General features: G+C 51.7%; 1 protein-coding gene across 1 annotated transcript; it reads left to right on the top strand.

Annotated features, from left to right (window-relative positions):
- Nucleotides 1–1,087: 1,087 nt before the first annotated feature.
- On the top strand, nucleotides 1,088–9,493 carry LOC105814613 (chromosome unknown open reading frame, human C1orf115). Its single transcript, XM_012649663.1, has 2 exons — nucleotides 1,088–1,410; nucleotides 6,965–9,493. The coding sequence occupies exons 1-2, from the start codon at nucleotides 1,126–1,128 to the stop codon at nucleotides 7,082–7,084; spliced, it is 405 nt and encodes a 134-aa protein (XP_012505117.1). The 5' UTR covers nucleotides 1,088–1,125; the 3' UTR covers nucleotides 7,085–9,493.
- The last annotated feature ends 8,015 nt before the right edge of the window (nucleotides 9,494–17,508 follow it).

Here is a 17,508-nt window from a genome sequence, read left to right as displayed (position 1 = left end):
CAGTGGGATTGCCGGGTCATATGGTAGTCTATTTTTGGTTTTTTTTGAGGAATCTCCGGACTGTTCTCCATAGTGACTGTCCTAATTTACATTCCTACCAAGAGTGTACAAGTGCTGTACGCTTTCTCCACATCCTCACCAGCATTCGTTACTGCCTACTTGATCACACCTTTAGAGTTGCAATCACAAAACTAATTTTTTACATTCTAATGAGCTAAATTAAATATCATAAATGTTTTATGTACTTATACCAACATACCCAAATTAATCGTAAATGTATCACAAACTTTAATGTTAAAATACCAATAAAATTAATAACCCATATTATTTTAGACTCAATTCTACATTCCCCAGAACTCAAAGACATTTACCCACATAACAAAATAAGGCATTCCAGCAGTCTGAGATGCACAGGACACCGAGAACGCGTGTCTCACAGGGTGATGTTCTTGAGAATCATGATTTTAATGATTGCATCGCAGGCTGTCGTATGTCTGCACCGCAATGTAGTCAGCCCATCCTCGTTGATTTGCTCCATTTTTCACTACGAATCGCTGTGCGTCAGATGAACGGACACCGCTGATGCATTGCCTTGCGGTTCTGATTATTTCCTAGAAGGATGTAGACATTTTTTAAGACTCTCGGTACATATTTTCTGATCGCCTTTCCCAAGGCTTGCCACCAACACGCACTCCCATGAATGTCGTGTTACCGTGACCATCTCCCCAAAGCCACAGAGTGGGATCCTTTTTATCACTATCCTATGTGCCCATTTGAACGTGGGCAATGGGGTCCCATTATTTGGGGTTCATTAATTCCGTCGCAAGCGCAGTTGAACGTGTTTTGCATGTTCACTGTGCACTGAGCTCTCGGTGTGTTCTGCACCCCTTCGGCTACAGGTGGGATGCGGCTGCGGGATGCGCCGAGCGCTCTTGCTGCCAAGGGAGGCCGGTCCCCAGCGGAGCCGCAGCCATCCCGGGCCCCGCGGCCAGGGGGCGCTGCGACCCCGACCCCCGAGTCCCCTTCCCCGTCCGGGCTGGGGCGGGCGGCCGGGGCGGAGGAGCGGGCGGGGAGCGAAGGTCGGCGTCTTCGCGCTCGGACCTTCGCCGGAGGGGCCGCGGCATCATGACGGTGGGAACGAGGCTCCGAAGCAAGGCGGCTCGCCGGCCCCGAGCGCGAGGGCGGACGGCGGGGGACGAGGAGGCGGCGCCCATCCTGGAGCACCTGGAGTGCGGGGACGAGGCGGCGGGGCCGGCGGAGGGCGCGGCGGGCGGGCGGCGCCCGGGGGCCCGGGGCGCGCGGCAAGTGCACCTCGCCGCCCTGCCCGAGCGCTACGAGCCGCTGGACGAGCCCGGCCCGGGCGAGAAGCCCAAGCGGAGGTACCGGCAGAAGCTGAAGAAGTACGGCAAGGTAGGGGCCCTGCGCCGGCCTCGCCCGGGGGCCGGGGCCCGCGGTGTCCCGGCCCGCGCTCTGCCCCGCGGGGCTTGGCGCTTCGCCGGCGCCGGGGCTCCGGGCGGGTCCTGACCGCCTGCTCAGCTCAGCTTCTCCTGGGGGCTGCCCCTGCGACCCCTCACTTCCCGGGCCTCCACTCCCTCGCCAGAGGGAACGCAGGAGTGGCAAGTCATCAAATAAGCGAGATCGGCCCGCGGCTGGAGGGTCAGCACATTCTCAAGGGCTCTTACCAAGGCTCTTAGCAGGAGTCAGTGGCCCCATATTGCGGATGGGAATACTGAAGCGTTAGCGCGGTCAGGTGACTTGTAGAAGGTGACCCAGTTGGAAGAAAGGAGTTGCAGCCCCCTTTATCTGTTTTCCGGTAACAGCCTCTCCAGCTTACCCCACTAGCTGAGAAATGTTTTGGTTACTCCCCCCAAATATGACCCGGGTTATTTCTAGGGCCTGGGAGCTCAGTAAAGATACAGATATGCACTCGTGTTAGCCAACTGTGCCCCCTGGGGCCTCCAAACGCTCTGCCTTTTACCTTAGGGGACGGCTGCCGGGAGAGGGACAGGAAGGGTGAATGGGGGATAAATGACAGTTTGCTTCTCGAAGTCAGAGCCCAAAGGCAATTCCCAGGTGCCTCTGCCTGGAAGCACTCAAAGCCGCTTCTGGAAGCTCCTCTCGCCTGGACAAGGATACTGAGAAAAAAAGTTACAATAGTCATTGTGTCCTGGCCAAAGGCCATGGCCCCCGCCTGCTTTATTGTCCAGAGATCTGTGTCCTCTAGCTGCGTCTTATCATACCTGCAGCCTTCAGTCTCCATGCCTGGGAGCTGAGGTTTGTCACCCTCTTTAAAGGTGTGTCAGCAGCTTTTGGAGTGGTACACAGCAAGCAGTGGTAAAATATACTAATAAAAGCTATAAAGTTGGGTCTTTCTGGCTTAGAGTCGCACTAGGACTAATCATTTCTCTTCCCCGTCCCAGCTGAGCACGAAGAAGCCATCATTTGCTGTGAACTGATAAAACCTCTGCTCAGGGTTCAGCACTCGATGATGTTCTAGAAGCACTCACTGTGCGCCAGGCATTGTGCTAACCACAATGCTTATGATGCAGTCCTGCCCTGGAGAAGTCCCCAGCCTCCCAGGGAGACACTGGTATGGCTGGGCCACCACTGTGAAGGTGGCTGGCACAGAGCTAAGGCAGTTAGCACCTCCCAGGTGAGGCTGTGAGGTCAGGAAAGTCTTCATTCAAATCACAGTGATGTGAAAACTGGGCATAGAAGGATGAGTTCAGATTTCACCAGATACTGATGAAGTACCACATAATACCATTTAGGATGGCTACTCTTAAAAAAAACAGCAAACGCCAAATAAATGTTAGCGAGGATGTGGAGAAATTGGAAACCTTGTACATCGCTGGTGGGAATGTAAAATGGCGCAGCCACTGTGGAAAAGAATTTGGCAGGTCCTCAAAAAGTTAAACGTAAAACTACCCTATGATTCAGCAATTCCACTTCTAGGGATACAACCAAAATAATTGAAAACAGGTACTCAAACAAATATTTATACACACATGTTCATAGAAGCATTATTTACAATAGCCAAAAGGTGGAAACAACCCAAATGTCCATCAACTGATGAATCGATAAACAAAATGTGATATGTACGTACGATGGAATATTATTCAGCCACAAAAAGGAAATCCTAATACTTACTGTAATATAGATGAACCTCTGAAAACATTATGCTAAGTGAAATAAGCCAGACCCACAGGTACCATATTGGATTGTGATTCCATTTGTACGAAATATCCAGACTAGGTCAATCCAGATAGAACGCAGCTTGGTGGTTGCCAGGGACTGGGACGGAGGAGTGCAGAGCAGCTGCGTAATGGGGCGTGGGTTTGCGTCCCCCACCACCGCTAGAGAGAAGTGGTAGCTGCACAACATTGTAAATGTACTAAATGCCACTGAACTATACACTTTAAAGTGGCGAATTTTATGTTATGTGAATTTTGCCTTAACTGAAAATAAAGCTTTCCCGAGATAGAGAAGGAGTGTCATCCAAGATCAAGGGACATTGCAAGCAGAGTTGTGGGCAGGAAAGCTCCAGAGTGTGACACACCAGTTCAACAGTGTGAGCCAGAAGGCCAGGGGAGAGGACGTTGTCAGGTTAGGGTTGGACGTGGCCTTTCTGCCCTTCAAAAGAGCAACTTCAGCTTCTACTTTCTTGGAGCCAACCAAGAGATAACCAGGCTCCAACGTAGGGAAAGAAAGTAGGTTCCCTCTCTCTGCTCCCCCATTCCCCAGAGCCCCTTTGAGAGCTCCGTTGGGCAGAATGCTATACTCAGATCAAAGAATCCCAAATCTGCTCTCTCAAATGACGCTGCAATGGTGATTGATACATAGTTTACATTTCTTTGCATTTCGTTTCTCAAATCTGTATTTTTGACAGTGTTCCAGTTAATGAGCTATGTTAGTCGATTTTTTTTTTCTAAATTGCAAAGATGAAGTGACACTCAGCTTTTTAAAAAATAACAGGCTGAGGAAAATGGATGCACAAATACCAAAAATGTCAAATTTAACGCAGACAGTCGTGATTGTGGTGGCCTTGTTTATAAAGGCTCGCTCTTGATTGCTATACTTATGCCACAGAATAAAGGGGTTTTTTTTGTTGTTGTTTGTTTCGAACATATAATTCTCCCAGTGATTCCTATCACACATTTAGAGAAGGATATCTCTTAGCAGCCTCATGCCCCCTTTTGCCCCCAAATGCTTGCAGCACGCCCCAGCTCACTGTCTCACTGAGAAATCAACGCGGTAGGATTCAGGCAAGCAGTGTCTAGAGAAGACATAGACATTACCTGATTTCCCCAGAGCTCCTCGTTTAGCGGGAGAGGTACCGAAGGAAACAGGCTCTTTCTACCTGCTGTGGATACAGTATAGGGCATAACGAAGTCCCCACCTTCATTATCTTATTGAGGGGACTCTGTCATTTAAACTACAAAATCCCAAGTAAGCCAGAAATCATAGGGAATTATACTCTTAAGAAACTTCCCTGAACAGATAAAAATATCTTGGATTTATATATCACCACCACAAACCTAAATTACTGTGTATGTAATAAAAAGAAGCAGATGTTATTTTCCATAATAACAGCTCACATGGTGAGGCATTTGCTCTGCTTTCCTTGCATGAACTCATTTAATCCTCTCAACAGCCCAATGAGGTGGTTACTAAATGTTCCCATTGTACTGGGGAGGAAACTGAGGACATGGAAAACTAGTTAAGTAAGTGACGGAGCTGAAATTCAAGGCCAGGCCATCAGCAGCTCACTACAAGGTTACCTACTGCCTTTATTAAAGAAGGGAAGTATACACGGGGGTTGAGGGCGCAGGCTCTGAGGTGAGATTTCTTTGGGATTGAACTTCAGCTCTGCCTCTTACCGGGTACATAAACTTGGATAAATGTAACCTCTCTGTCCTTGTTTCTCCTTGAAGCCCCATAGCCAAAAGCCACCAGGGACATACCAGTAGCCAATCAAAGTTAACTTTATTTGTTTGGTGCTACCAGGGAGAGTGTACGCCAGAGGATTTGTGTGCTCTCAGAAAGTGGAGATCTCAAGTAGAGAGTTGAATATTTGAGTCTGAGCTGAAGAGTTATTGGCATCCAGGAAATACTCAGAGTCATTGGTAATAGAAGAGACCACCAAAGGAGAAATCACAGGGAAAAAGAGAGACAGAGGGCAAGAGAGAGAGAGCGAGAGAGAGAGAGAGAGAGAAAGTAGGACCCAGGACTGCGCACTGAAGAGCTCCAGCACTTTAAAGTTTGGTAGGGGGACAGCCTAGCAAAGAAAGCTGAGGAGGAGCTCCCTGTAAGATGGGGAGAACCAAGAGAATATGGAATCAAAGATGATTATTTCATGAAGTATATCAGAAGCCGCTGAGAGATTGGGGAGAGGGAGACAGGAGCGTCCATTGGGTCCAGCACATGGAACTTGTAGATGTCCGTGACCAAGCAGTGCCTGGGTGGGGGGAGGAAAGAGCCAGCGTCCGAGGGAACAGGAAGTGCGGAAGTGGAGGCAGCACATGGGGGTGGCTGTGTCGCTTGCTTTGGTTGAAGGAGGTCAGAGACTGAGGGCAGGCTGTGGCGTGAAGGCGACAGCCGAGCGTAGGTGTAAGCTACGGGACCCATCCAGGGAGGGAAAGAGAATGAGGCTGCAGAGGGCAGAGCCAAGAGCAGGGTGAGAGAGGGACCCACAGCAAGTGTCAGGGGATGGCCCTGGGGAAGAAGGCACAGGCAAGGTCGGGGAGGCCGGGGCACACACAGGTTGGTCTGTGCAGAGTGGTGGGAAGACAAATGCATTCCCTGATAACGTCTGGTTTTCTTCAGTGGAAAATAAAGTGGTACCTTCCAGTGAAGGTACAGAGACGTGTGTGTGTGTGTGTGTGTGTGTGTGTGTGTGTGCACGCGCGCGTGTGTGTGTGTGCACGCGCGCGTGTGCATGCGTTGAGGAGAAAGGAGAGGGTAGGAGGTAGTGCCTGGGAGCGAGGGAAAGTTACCCAACTAGACAGGTACAGTAGGTTTGCCGGCAGCATTGGAAGTCAAAATAAGGTTTGTGATTGTGATCAGGAATTTTAAATGAAAACATTCCTAGTGGTTACAGGAGCTGGAAAAGTCAAAGGGCGGAGAGTCAAGCTGTGTGAGATAAGGCACAGGTCATCTGCATGGACATTGATGTCACTGAGAGCGATGGCAGAAGCTGGGGGAGGGGAGAAGACCAGGGGGCAACTATGCGGTAAATGCTAGTTGGTCGTGGTGGTCTTCGTTTTTCTGTTGCAATCCCACTGGAATCCTTTGGATGTCCCCTGTCCAGCCTTGCGGAGAAGGAAGAGGAGGAGTGAGTACCAAGAAAGCCCAGTCCTTGCCCTCCAGAGCTTATAATTGTATTGGAACCGCAAGACGTGTGTGTGTGTGTGTGTGTGTGTGTGTGTGTGTGTGTGTGTGTGTGTGTGTGCACGCACGCACGCAGCAATTAGGGAATGGCAGAAGGCTACAGAGGGACAAATGCACAGGTCAGACAGGAATATGCCCTGGAGGTAGAAGGAGGACAGGATGGGCTTTCTGATAAGGTGAAGGAAGGAAAACTTGACCCAGCCTTCAGGTGGTCCAGTAACTTTTAGCTAGAACTTTCAGCTAGAAGAAGAGTGGACTTTGGTTTAAAAAATAAAACAAACTGGGTTAGTTTTAGAATTGGCAGCCTCACTCCTGTTTCTAAGAAAGTCTCCGAATTATCTGGAAATCTGCTGTGCTTGAAAGCACCTTGCGGGGAGATGTCTGTTCTGAGTCCCCACATGTTCTTAGACTGGGGTGGGAATCTTCCCCCAGGGATGCGGAAACACGGGAACTTGCTACTTTGCCTGGAAGAATGAGGAAAAATGATTCTTTAAGTAAGTCACCATGGCTCTCGGCAGAACTCAAACGATGCCTGACTGAATCCTTTGCTTTTCTCTTCTATTCCTAAAACCAGAACGTCGGGAAGGTCATCACCAAAGGATGCCGCTACGTGGTCATCGGCCTGCAGGGATTCGCCGCAGCCTACGCCGCCCCCTTCGCGGTCACCACCAGCGTGGTTTCCTTCGTGCGCTGACAGGGGAGCTGCTTGGGCGGGCGCCGCGGAGTGATGGAGCCGGGACAGTGCGGATCCAGGAGCATTTCAGACTTGAACTCACGGCAGACTTGGAGGAGAAAAAATGTCTTTCTTTGTTGACTCGGATGAGTGTGATGAATGAGTCATCCCTGCCCACCTGCTGAGCTTTTCTCGTCTCTCACACACGTGTGGATCCCGTGGTCAGTCCCGCAGAGAATCAGGCCGAGGTTGGGTTTGGGATTTGAGTTGGTTTGCTAAAGCCTGAGCCTTCGGGGAAGGTGGCGGGTGCCGATGGAGGCCAACACCGGGCAGATTCGAGCGTGGGGAGCAGAGTGGCGATTGCGGGGGGATGAGAGGATGCTGACCTCAGATGATTTTCTGTGTCCTCCTGGGACGGTCACGGGCTGATGGGCACTCACGGCCCTTGGCTGCCTCTGTTCTGAGGGCAGCTAAGGAGCCGTTTATGTCCCAAGTTGTCCTCCCCCATCTCCTTCCTCCGCCACTCTGTCACCAGGAGTTGAATTACAGGCTTGAGAAGAAGGAAGGAAGACAAAACCTCTTTGAAGGCTATGATGCTTTGAAAACTGTGTCGAAAGTATGTCATGGCTGTTTAAAGTAGATAAAAGCTTGTCATTTTCCTCCATCTTTGCAAGGTCGTGCGGCTGGCAAGGAGGGGAGGAGGAAGGGCAAGTTCAGATGCGGGATGGGTGGCTGGGACGGATTGGCCGAGGGACAGTCCTGAGGGCTGTGGTGCCTGGTGTGGCCCAGTTTGGCCCAGCTGGGACTTTGGGGCCAGCCAGACTCTCCAGCAAGGGTGCAGCTGGCTTCGATCGGGATCCTGGCAGCATCTGCCCACTCCTGACAGCTGCGCGCTGGCAGGGGCTGAGAGAGAGAGAGAGAGAGAGAGAGAGCATCTGGGAATGAACGTGTGCATTTAGAGAGGGAACCAGTAAGTAGGAGACAAGCGTGGAGGAAGTGGAACCAAGGCAAGAGGACGGGGGCGCTGGGGGCAGTCCAGGAGGCGGGTCTGGAGCATCACTGTTGGGGAGTCTGGCGGGCTGGGCCTGTGCCTCTAGGTGGGGTCAGGGGAGCTGGGTGGCCAGAAGTGCCGTGGCTGGTGCTTAAAACCCCTCCGAGGCCATGAGCTCACACTGGCTGCCTTTGTAGCTTCCTTTCCTCTTCCACGCTGGCTGGTCTGACCTCATCTCACCTGGACTCGAAGGTTGGCATGGGCACGCGTCCCAGGCCTGACACCCACCAGGGATGAAACGAGGACTGCCACTGGACAGGGAGGTGAAGGAAAGAGCGGGTCCCTCACACCGCGCCCCCCTGCCAACCCCACCGCAGGCCACTGTTCTGACTTTATTTTCCACATATCCGGAAGGCCAAAGTGGTTTTTGCTGACCAGTCTGCAGGGTCAGCGGCCACACCTACCTGTTGTCACGTAGGTGGAAGGGAGGCCACGACGCTCATGCTGCTTTGATCAAGCCCAACTAGAAGTCACTGGGAGGTGAGAAGGTAGCAAGACAGACAGAGGGACAGAAAAAGGAATGGGTGGAGGAGAAGGTCGTAGCTGTGAAGCTAGACTTTGCTTTCTGAAGCTTTGACCTCATGTTGAAGAGAAACTGGAAACCAATTCTTGCATCATTAATATTTGAGGAGGAGAGGAAACAGGTGATCTTGTTTTAGCATGAGGGATGAAAGTTGATAATGGCACATGCGCACACATGCGAGGTAACGACAGCTTGCCCCGCACTCTGGGGGTCGGGGAAGAGCAGAGAGAGACGCAAGTGGGAGAAGCGGCCACGCAGTTAGTGGGGAAGCGAGTCAGGCCCTGTGGGGGCTGCCAGTCACAGGGAATGAAGACAGGAGGTCTGGAGGACACCCTCCCCTGTGACCCCAAGGAGCTGACTGACTCCTCGTGGGGACGTGGAAGGGGACCCCAGGAAGGGACCAGAGCTGCTGAGGCCTTTTCCTTGCCTGGGAGTCTGTCTAAAAAAGAGCTTCCCCACCCCCCAAATTGGACAGACTGTTCAGTCCAGCACATTTGGCCCTGAAATTCTTAAAGCCTGGTTGAGCATTAACCCAGAAATGTCCAAAGTCAAAACCTCGCAGGGATTGTCCCGGGAGTCAGGTTCATGGGTACAGAAGATGAACTTCAAACTGTCACTCGCCTGAGTCATCATTTCTCCTGTGAGGCTCCTGTGTTTTTCTCGTTCTTTGTTCCTTGAGCTTACGAACTTGGATCCCGTCTCAGTTTACCTTTTTACCTTTTCTTCATCTTTAACTTTTTTTTTTTAAATATGAGGGCCCGCACCCTACTGAGAATCAAGTTCTAGAGCTTTCCCATCATGTGCTTGACAGAGAAGCTTCTTTTGTATCCTTTCTTGCCCTATTATGTAAATAAAAGCCCCAATTTGTTTAATGTTTCTGTGTGTGAAGGGTTTTTCTCCCCCACACTTTCTAACCTTGCTGGAGGGAGATTCCAAGGCTGAGAACTTGGTACAGCAGGTGATGGTGGTCGGTGGGAGAGACCTCCTGGGGATCCGAGTAGGAGCCCAGGGCTGCTCTCCGAGGATGGAGGGTGGACGGGGACCCTGACTCACCTGGGAACTCTGCTTAGGTGTTCAAAGGGGGCGATTCTCTAGAAGGCGGGCACAGCAGGCTTTCGCGTGTGGGAGCCTCAGCTCCCAAATGTGTTAAAAATGAAATGTTCTGTTTATAGCAGCACAATTCACAATTGCAAAGATGTGGAAACAACCCAAGTGTCCATCAATACATGAGCGGATTAATAAACTGTGGTATATGTATACCATGGAGTACTATTCAGCTTTAAGAAACAATGATGATATAGCACCTCTTGTATACTCCTGGATGAGTGCAATGCACACCACCCGAAGGATGGACATATCTGAAACTGGACTTAGGGGGGGAGAGGGGGGGGCAAGGGCAACATACGTAACCTAAACATCTGTACCCCCATAATATGCTGAAATAAAAAAAAATGAATAACATCTATTGGATGTTGGGCAGGGGGGAGGGGGGAGGAGGGAGGAGGGAGGAGGGGACGGGTATTTGCATACACAGAGTGCAATGCGCACCACCCGAAGGATGGACATATCTGAAACTGGACTTAGGGGGGGAGAGGGGGGGCAAGGGCAACATACATAACCTAAACATCTGTACCCCCATAATATGCTGAAATAAAAAAAAAATGAAATTTTCTAAAACCTCCAACTCTGATTTAAGAGTCTAGCACGGGGCCAGGAAGCTGCGTTTTCCACAGGCAGCTGAGAACATTCTGGTGCAGATGTTCCTCCGCCTCAGCTGAGAAGCGCTGGCCCCCAGGTGGGGACCAGGCCAGGTAACTCTTCAGCAAGCCTGAGAAGCTGCATTAATCTATAATGCCGTCACCTCCGGAATGTTTTGAACACTTAGTAGATCTCCCTGTCAGCTTATTTTATAATAAAAAATATACACAAAGGGGGGAAAAAAATAACCCCCTCAGTATCCCTATGAAGGCTGCATTTGAGAGGATCCGTGATTTTGCCAAAAACCCAGATGGTTCCTGAGGAAAAAGCTCTACCTCCCTTAATCATTCGGGGAGAAATGTGTGAAAATAAATAATCTGTAGTGTTTATGTGTTTCCTAGAGGCAAGATTGGAACGTCCTAGCCAAGGGGAAAGGAGATCTCCTCAGATCCACAGGGCTCAGGGCCTGGTGGGTGCAGCAGGGGCTGGGCTGGGTGGCAGGGAGGGCAGAACAAAGTACTAGAAGCCTCACACCAAATCTCTGCCTCTGGGTGCTTTGTGCCTTCCCCTCTCCAGCCCCATCTAGAGAAACAAACTAGGATCAGAATTTAGTACCTTGAGAACTGCTTTGCTTTTTAAAAAAACTGCTTCTCCGGTGGTTCCTCTTGCATTGTCTGTTGACAAGGCTCTAAACAAATGCCTCTGGCTCAAACCTGACATAAAAATCAGAGCCAAAGGACAGGACAGAGAGAGAGCTGAAGAGCTTGCGGGTCTCATCTGCTCTTTAAATCCAGGGTAAATCACTTCTACCCAGGACTTGCTTTCTTCATTAATAATGGAAGGAAATAATTTGGTTTTCTTCCTATGAAAGGTGTTTAAAGTTACTGCAGAAGTAGATGGTGGTGAAATAAATAAATCGTGTGTGTGGAAGACAGCCATTGAAAAAATACGTGTTTATCTTCTTTAATCATTAAAAGAGCTGTGAATTCGGTATTACTCTCATGCCCACGGTCACAGAGCTTGGAAACAAGAGATGCTTCTGTCGAAGATGATGATTTTTGTATTTCGAGTTCTTTAAAGTTGAGAAGAGGGCATATAAGTTAATTATGAACTTTCTCCATAGCTATCATTCTTCCATACAAAATCAGACTTGAATGTGTTTGTCTTTCAATGTTTTCCTTTTAATAAATCAATGAGCCATTTATAAAATCCCCACAAGCCCCTGGGCCCACCTGCTTCCCCTGGTCACGGCTCTGGGGCTGGTCACAGGGCCGGAGAAGAGAACCAAGATGCATCTGGTAGGTACGCTGGGCACTGAGTAGTTTAACAACATCATCTTATGTAATTCTCAGTTTCATTTTATTCTCAATAACAACCTCAGTGAGGTAGGTAGTATTACTGTTATCTCTTAGACATAAGAAAACCAAAGCTCAGGGTCTTATGGCCAGGAGGCGCTGAAACTGGGACCCAAGGCGGCAGCTTTCTGCCAGTTTCAGCTGCCTCTCATTTCCGTTTCCTCTCAGGCTCCTGTTGTCTAAAGAAAAAAAAAAAAATCAAGCGTTTAAAGAATTAAAGTCAGTTTTATTCAAAAGTCTCGCTGAGGACTATAGACAGAGGCCTATGGCCAGGAAGCAGCCCTTTCGAGAAGCTCTGTCAGCCTGCCCCGCAAGGATTTCAGTCCACCACTTGCACACAGGTAAGATTTTTCAGTACCTGCAAAACCATATCAAAGTTTGCGTGCAAGAGTACAACTGGTTGTCAATTACAGAGGCATAACAACTAAGCCCTGTATTAAATATATTTTAATTCCTCTAGCAAGAGACATGGGTGGCCATGTGCTCCATCCTGTTTTGTCTTCAAAGCACCTTTCTGGAGAGCCGCACGATGTCACAGAGTCAGGGCTTTGTGAAGTTGTGCTAGCAAGCAGAAATGAGCAAAATGGCTTTATACTCTGGAATTTCAAGGTGCTGAGACTGCTTAGCTGCTGGGGAGGGGAGGACATAGAGGCGTGTGTGACCCCAACTCAGTGGGGTTGAATTTACTTTGTCATTTTGCCGCATTTCCTTGGTGATTTCTGCATCTGCAGTCACTGTTCCCACTGGCTGGTCATTTTGTTCCCCTAGAGTCATCCCTCCGTGGGTCACCCTAGGGGCCCTGGGGCCAGGGCCACATGCCAAAGCCCCAGGAGCAGCGGGAAGCTACTCTGCATAATAGGAACAGTGTTGGCATCATACAACCTGCCTTCTAATACTCTAGCTGTGTGACTTTGGACAAGTTCCTCAACTTTTAATTTCAGGGCATAGTTTTATGTTATTTGTAAAGTAGAGCAAATAGGATCTACTTCAGAGGCTTCTTTGGAAGGGTAGATATGAAGTATATTAAGAACCTATCCTGTAGGATAGTAAGTGTTCTCCTTCCTCAGCCGCCCCTAGCTGGAAGTCATCTGCCCCTGACCGTGGGCGGCAGGAAGGAGGGCTGAGAGCTCAGGAGATGGAGAGGGAGGGAACCCGGCAGAGGTGAGACGGGAAGGAGAGGCAGAGAAACACAACCTGCCTCCTGATCCTTCAGTGTTTGTCTCATTAGAGACACAGCTTTCCCTGTGCTTGAAAACAGGCACCGCAGAGCTGCAGGGCGGCTGAGCTGGGGACGGGGGCTCCAGATCGACAGAGGAGAGGATCAAGGGCTGGAGGGGCCAGAGGCAGGAAAGCGTGCAGAGCTTTTGGTTCTTTCCAGCCACCCCAGGCAAGGAAGGACTGAGTTTTCTCCTTGAACTTGCTTCCGGTTGGCTCGTGGCCTTGTTTCTGGACACCCAAACTGGCCTTACCTGTAGCACGGGCACGCAGAAGGCCTGTCGACTCCCCAGGGCACGGGGTGTTCAGGGGACAAACAGGCAGCCTGCCCATCAATGGCAAAGGCCCGGGGCTCTCAGGCAGGGCGCAGGGTCACAGGCATGCTCGCTGCCAACACGAGGGTGACCTGCTCACTTAGTAGTCCCTACTGTGAGAACCTGGGAGGCAAATAGGTACTTTCCATCATCACCCAAAGAGTCTCTTCATTTGTGTACTTAGCCATTTATTTAACAAGGAAGTTTGAGCTCCTGCTGTGTGCTGGCCGGCTCCCCTGGGAGGCAACAGAACAGAGTGGTTGCGGCTGTGTCTGCGTGGCCTGGCCTCAGTGTCACAGGCTGGAGTTTAGGCCCCCAAGGAGAAGGAAGAAGGACTGGGCAGGCCCAGTAAAGGCCTCCGCCCACCCCACCAGGAGCTCAGAAGCTAGGACGGCCCTTCAGGGTGGACCCGACTTGCGTGGGGATGGCCAGGCCATCGTGCTCACGTTGACCAGCTGGCCGATGAGGCAGTCCCCGAAAGGGCTCTGAGCTGGACAGTTGTCTGCTGACACACTCCCAGCAGTGGGGCAGAGTCCTTCCTCCACAGGGGTTCTGGGTGGCACTTCATCCTTTCCACCACACTGGTTCTGTGGAATCTGACTCCACAACTCACTGTGTGACCTTGGGCAAGAGGTTTAACCTCTCTGAATAATAGCTTGCTCATCTAACATATGGGGGTGATAACACTTCCTGGAGCTCGGTGTGCATTGCCGTGGACTGTCGTGGACTGTGTATTGTTGTGTGCTGTTGCAGCAATCATAATCCAGCCAGATGGGTGCGTACGTGTGGGGATCGAGAGGGCCCTTGGGAGGGGCACCTCACCCCATATTGGGAAGGCTTCCCAAATGGAAGGGCTGTCCAAGCTGGGGCCTGCAAGGATGAGCAGGGCTGCAGGGGTGGGAGAGGAAGAGGGTTTCAGGCAGTGGTAAGAACATGTGCAGAGGCCTGAAAATGAGAGAAGGCCGAGTGACGGTGTGGCTGGGGTGGGGTGACCCAGCGGCTGGCAGGGCAGAGGCCTTGGCAGATGGAAGCCTTTACAGGGGAGATGCCTTCTGCTATCAGCACGACCTCACCCCTTTGCTCTCCTGATTGGCTGGGCCTGGAACCAGGTCTCCCAGATATCCTGGTCTTTAGAGCCCTGGAAGCTGGTGGGCAGGGAAGTGTCAGGTGGGACTTTGACCTCCAAGCCAGCGAGTGGAGGTGCAATAGCCCCCTGCTCCGAAGACCCTGCTGTATCCCTGGGCCAAGAGGTCATCGTGGACACTTGGGCAGGCTGTCCTGCCTAAGTGGGAATCAGGAACCATCCTCAGCTAAGAGGGGAGGGAGGGAGAAGTCCTTTAGGGCTTCCCTTTCCACCTGCTCTCAGCTCCAGGAAGTAATCCAAGCTCGATACTGGGAGTGGAAAGTAATCTGCTGTGTGACCTCGAACCAGCTACTTCACCTCTCTGGGCCTGGGCATCTTCTGTAAAATAACGCAGTTGAAGTGGATGGTGTCTCAGTCTCCCCCTGCTCTGGCATTGTGTGCCTGAGGGATTTTCTCCCAGCCCACATCTTACAAAATCGCGTCTCGTTTCGTTTGATCATCGAGTATCTTTTATGTCTTCAAGGTGGCCATTTCCTGTCCCGTCTCCCTCTAGACTTCTTACGGAGCTCTCAAGGCCACTCTGACAATCACCAGGCCTGCATCCTCCTCTCAAGCCGCCCCCACGGAGGAAACAGAAACAATGCGAATCGCAGCCCAGCGGCCTCTATCCCGCCAAGGCTGTATCTAAGTTGTTTTTCTGGCAGGGCAGCTGTTTCTCCCAACCCCGCCACACCCTCTGCCCTGTGCTCCCTCCCCACCAAGGCTCCCCCCACAACAGGACTGCCAGGCCTGGCCGGCAGACACCACCCCTGGCCTTCACCCCAGCCCTTAGTCAGCGCCTCCGGCTCTGCCCTTGATCCTCCTCCGTGAGACCTTCCCTGTCTCAGTGGCTGGCATGACTCAGTCTCGGGACAGGGTGGCATCCTGCGTGTCCTGATTCTTCGCCCCTGTTCTACTCTGCTGCACGTTAGAATTAGCTGTTCACAGATGCCGTTCTCCCCACCGTCCCCGGCCTGCTGTTTGCAGACAGTAGGTGCTTCGTGTTTGGTGGGGGGAGGGCAGGAGGGAGAGAAGGAAGAAGAGAAACAGCACGATCTCTACAGGAAGCTAGACGGTACACCCAAGGCAAGATTGGCCCCTGTTTATTGTTTTATGTCCGACAGAAAATCCCCAACATAAAACAAAAGTGTATGGAGAGTGTGCAGGCTGGGGCTTGGGCACTGGACAGCCCTGCTCGGGAACAAGGAAGTAGGCTCTCAGCGAGCTCTCCCTGGGTCACTGCTGGCACCGCTGGAAAAGTCGCTCTGAACGTGCTTGCGCTGCTCTCAGCTTTCCCCCCCCGCCCAGCTCAGAAGTCTGGCCCTGGGCTGCCCTAGGTATGATCCGGAGGTGTATGGAATTTGTCCCACGTGTCGTCTGGCCTGACTGAGGGGCAGCAGGGAACCCAGCAGGGGTTGGGGACCCAGTGGGGGGTGGGATAAGTCCAGGGAGCTGGGGTTAGGGGGCATGGAGTTGGGGAGGGGCCTGTCCTGCAGGCCTGGTGGGCCACAGCGAGGGCTTGGCTCTTGCTCAGAGTGGGATGCGGCTCCCTGCAGGGTCTTGGACAGGGTCTTGGAGTGCGGCCTGATTTATTTTTTAACAGTGCTCTAAGGAGGGAGGCTTCCGTTAGCCCATTTCACAGATGAAGCCACTGAAGCAGACGAGGCCCCCGCCCCGTCTGAGGTGTGTCTCCATCACAGCCCCTGCCCACCGCCATCTCAGCTTGTACTGACCTAACAGTGTGCTCGCTTTTTGGGGGCTCTCCCAGCCCTCGAGCGTGAGCTCTCTGGGAGCAGGGGCAGTCTGTTCCCCGCGCAGTCCTCCTGCTGCAGCAGCGCCTGGCACAGAGTAGGCGCTCCACAGACATCTGCTGCAGAGCCCAGTGATATTGCGACTGTCTCCGTTCGTTTGTACGACTGGTAACAGAATACTGAGGACTCGTTTATAACGAGCAGACATTCATTTTCTCACAGTTCTGGATGCCTGGAGTACCGAGAGCACAGCACCGGCAGGTTCAGCGGCCCGGGGAGGTCTCTGCTTCCGTGACAGCATCTCATGGCTGCATCCTCGGAGGGGAGGACCTGCTGTGTCCTCACATGGCCAGAAGTGGGAGGGCAAAAGGGACAAACTCCTCCATCCGGCTCCTTCATAAGGGCCTTAATCCCATTCATGACAGAGGAGCCCTCCTGGCCTAATCACCTCCTAAAAGCCCTTCCTCTTAATGCTGTCACATTGGCAACGCCTGAATTTGGAAGTGGACCCAGGGAGACCTCGCTGAGAGCCTACTTCCTTGTTCCTGAGCAGGGCTGTCCAGTGCCCGAGCCCCAGCCCGCACACTCTCCATACATTTTTGTTTTATGTTGGGGATTTTCTGTCGGACATAAAACAATGTCAAACAGCAATGATATAACGAGAAATATATATTTGGTCTCTGTCCTGGCACAGAGTTCCTAAAACCCTTGTGATTTCTTGGGTGACAGGAACATCTTTTGTTCTGATGAGGCGCCTCTTTGGATGTGGGCTGCTCAGCAGAAAGACCAACCCATGAACTTGGAGATTTCAGCCTCGTCCCCAGCCTCCAAGAGCAGGGGAGCGGCTAGAGATTGAGTTAATGATCGGTCCTGCCTACATCATGAAGGCTCCGTAGAAATCCCGGAACTATGGGGTACGAGCCGAGAGGGTGGCACACCCCAGCTCCAAGGGAACAGAAGCTCCTGCACTTGGGACCCTTCCAGACCTTGCTCATGTGTCTTCTTCTGGCTGTTCGTCTCTGTCCTTGTCATAACCTTTAATAAAATAATAAACTGCTAAACATAAGCCTTCCCTGAGTTCTGTGAGCATACTGATAGAGCCCAGGGAGCGGGTTGTGGGAGCCCTGATTTACAGCCAGTCGATCAGAAGTATAGACGACAACCTACTACTTGGGTTTGGTGTCTGAAGATGGAGACAGTCTTGTGGGACGGAGCCCTTCGCCCGAGGGATGTGACTCTGACTCCAGGTAGATGGTGTCAGAATGGAATGGAAGGAGAAGATCCCCCCTTGGTGCTGGCTGGAGAATTGCTTAGTGTGTGGGGTAAGTCCCCTCCGCATCTGATGCCGGAAGTGCTCTGTGTTGAGTGTTGAGTGTGTGAAAGTAGGAAAAATGCTTTACCTTTTTCCTACAGTG

Source organism: Propithecus coquereli, unplaced genomic scaffold, assembly GCF_000956105.1.
Source record: "Propithecus coquereli isolate 6110/MARCELLA unplaced genomic scaffold, Pcoq_1.0 Scaffold300, whole genome shotgun sequence".
Classification (NCBI taxonomy): Eukaryota; Metazoa; Chordata; class Mammalia; order Primates; family Indriidae; genus Propithecus; species Propithecus coquereli.
The sequence above is the reverse complement of the archived record's forward strand: the minus strand, read 5'-3'. Positions and strand labels throughout refer to the sequence as shown.

What these genes read in the sequence shown, in the direction of transcription:
- LOC105814613 (XM_012649663.1), top strand. Translation starts at nt 1,126, where the DNA reads ATGACGGTGGGAACGAGGCTCCGAAGCAAGGCGGCTCGCCGGCCCCGA. An exon ending in AGCTGAAGAAGTACGGCAAG is followed by an intron (nt 1,411 to 6,964) that starts GTAGGGGCCCTG and finishes TCCTAAAACCAG; the next exon opens with AACGTCGGGAAGGTCATCAC.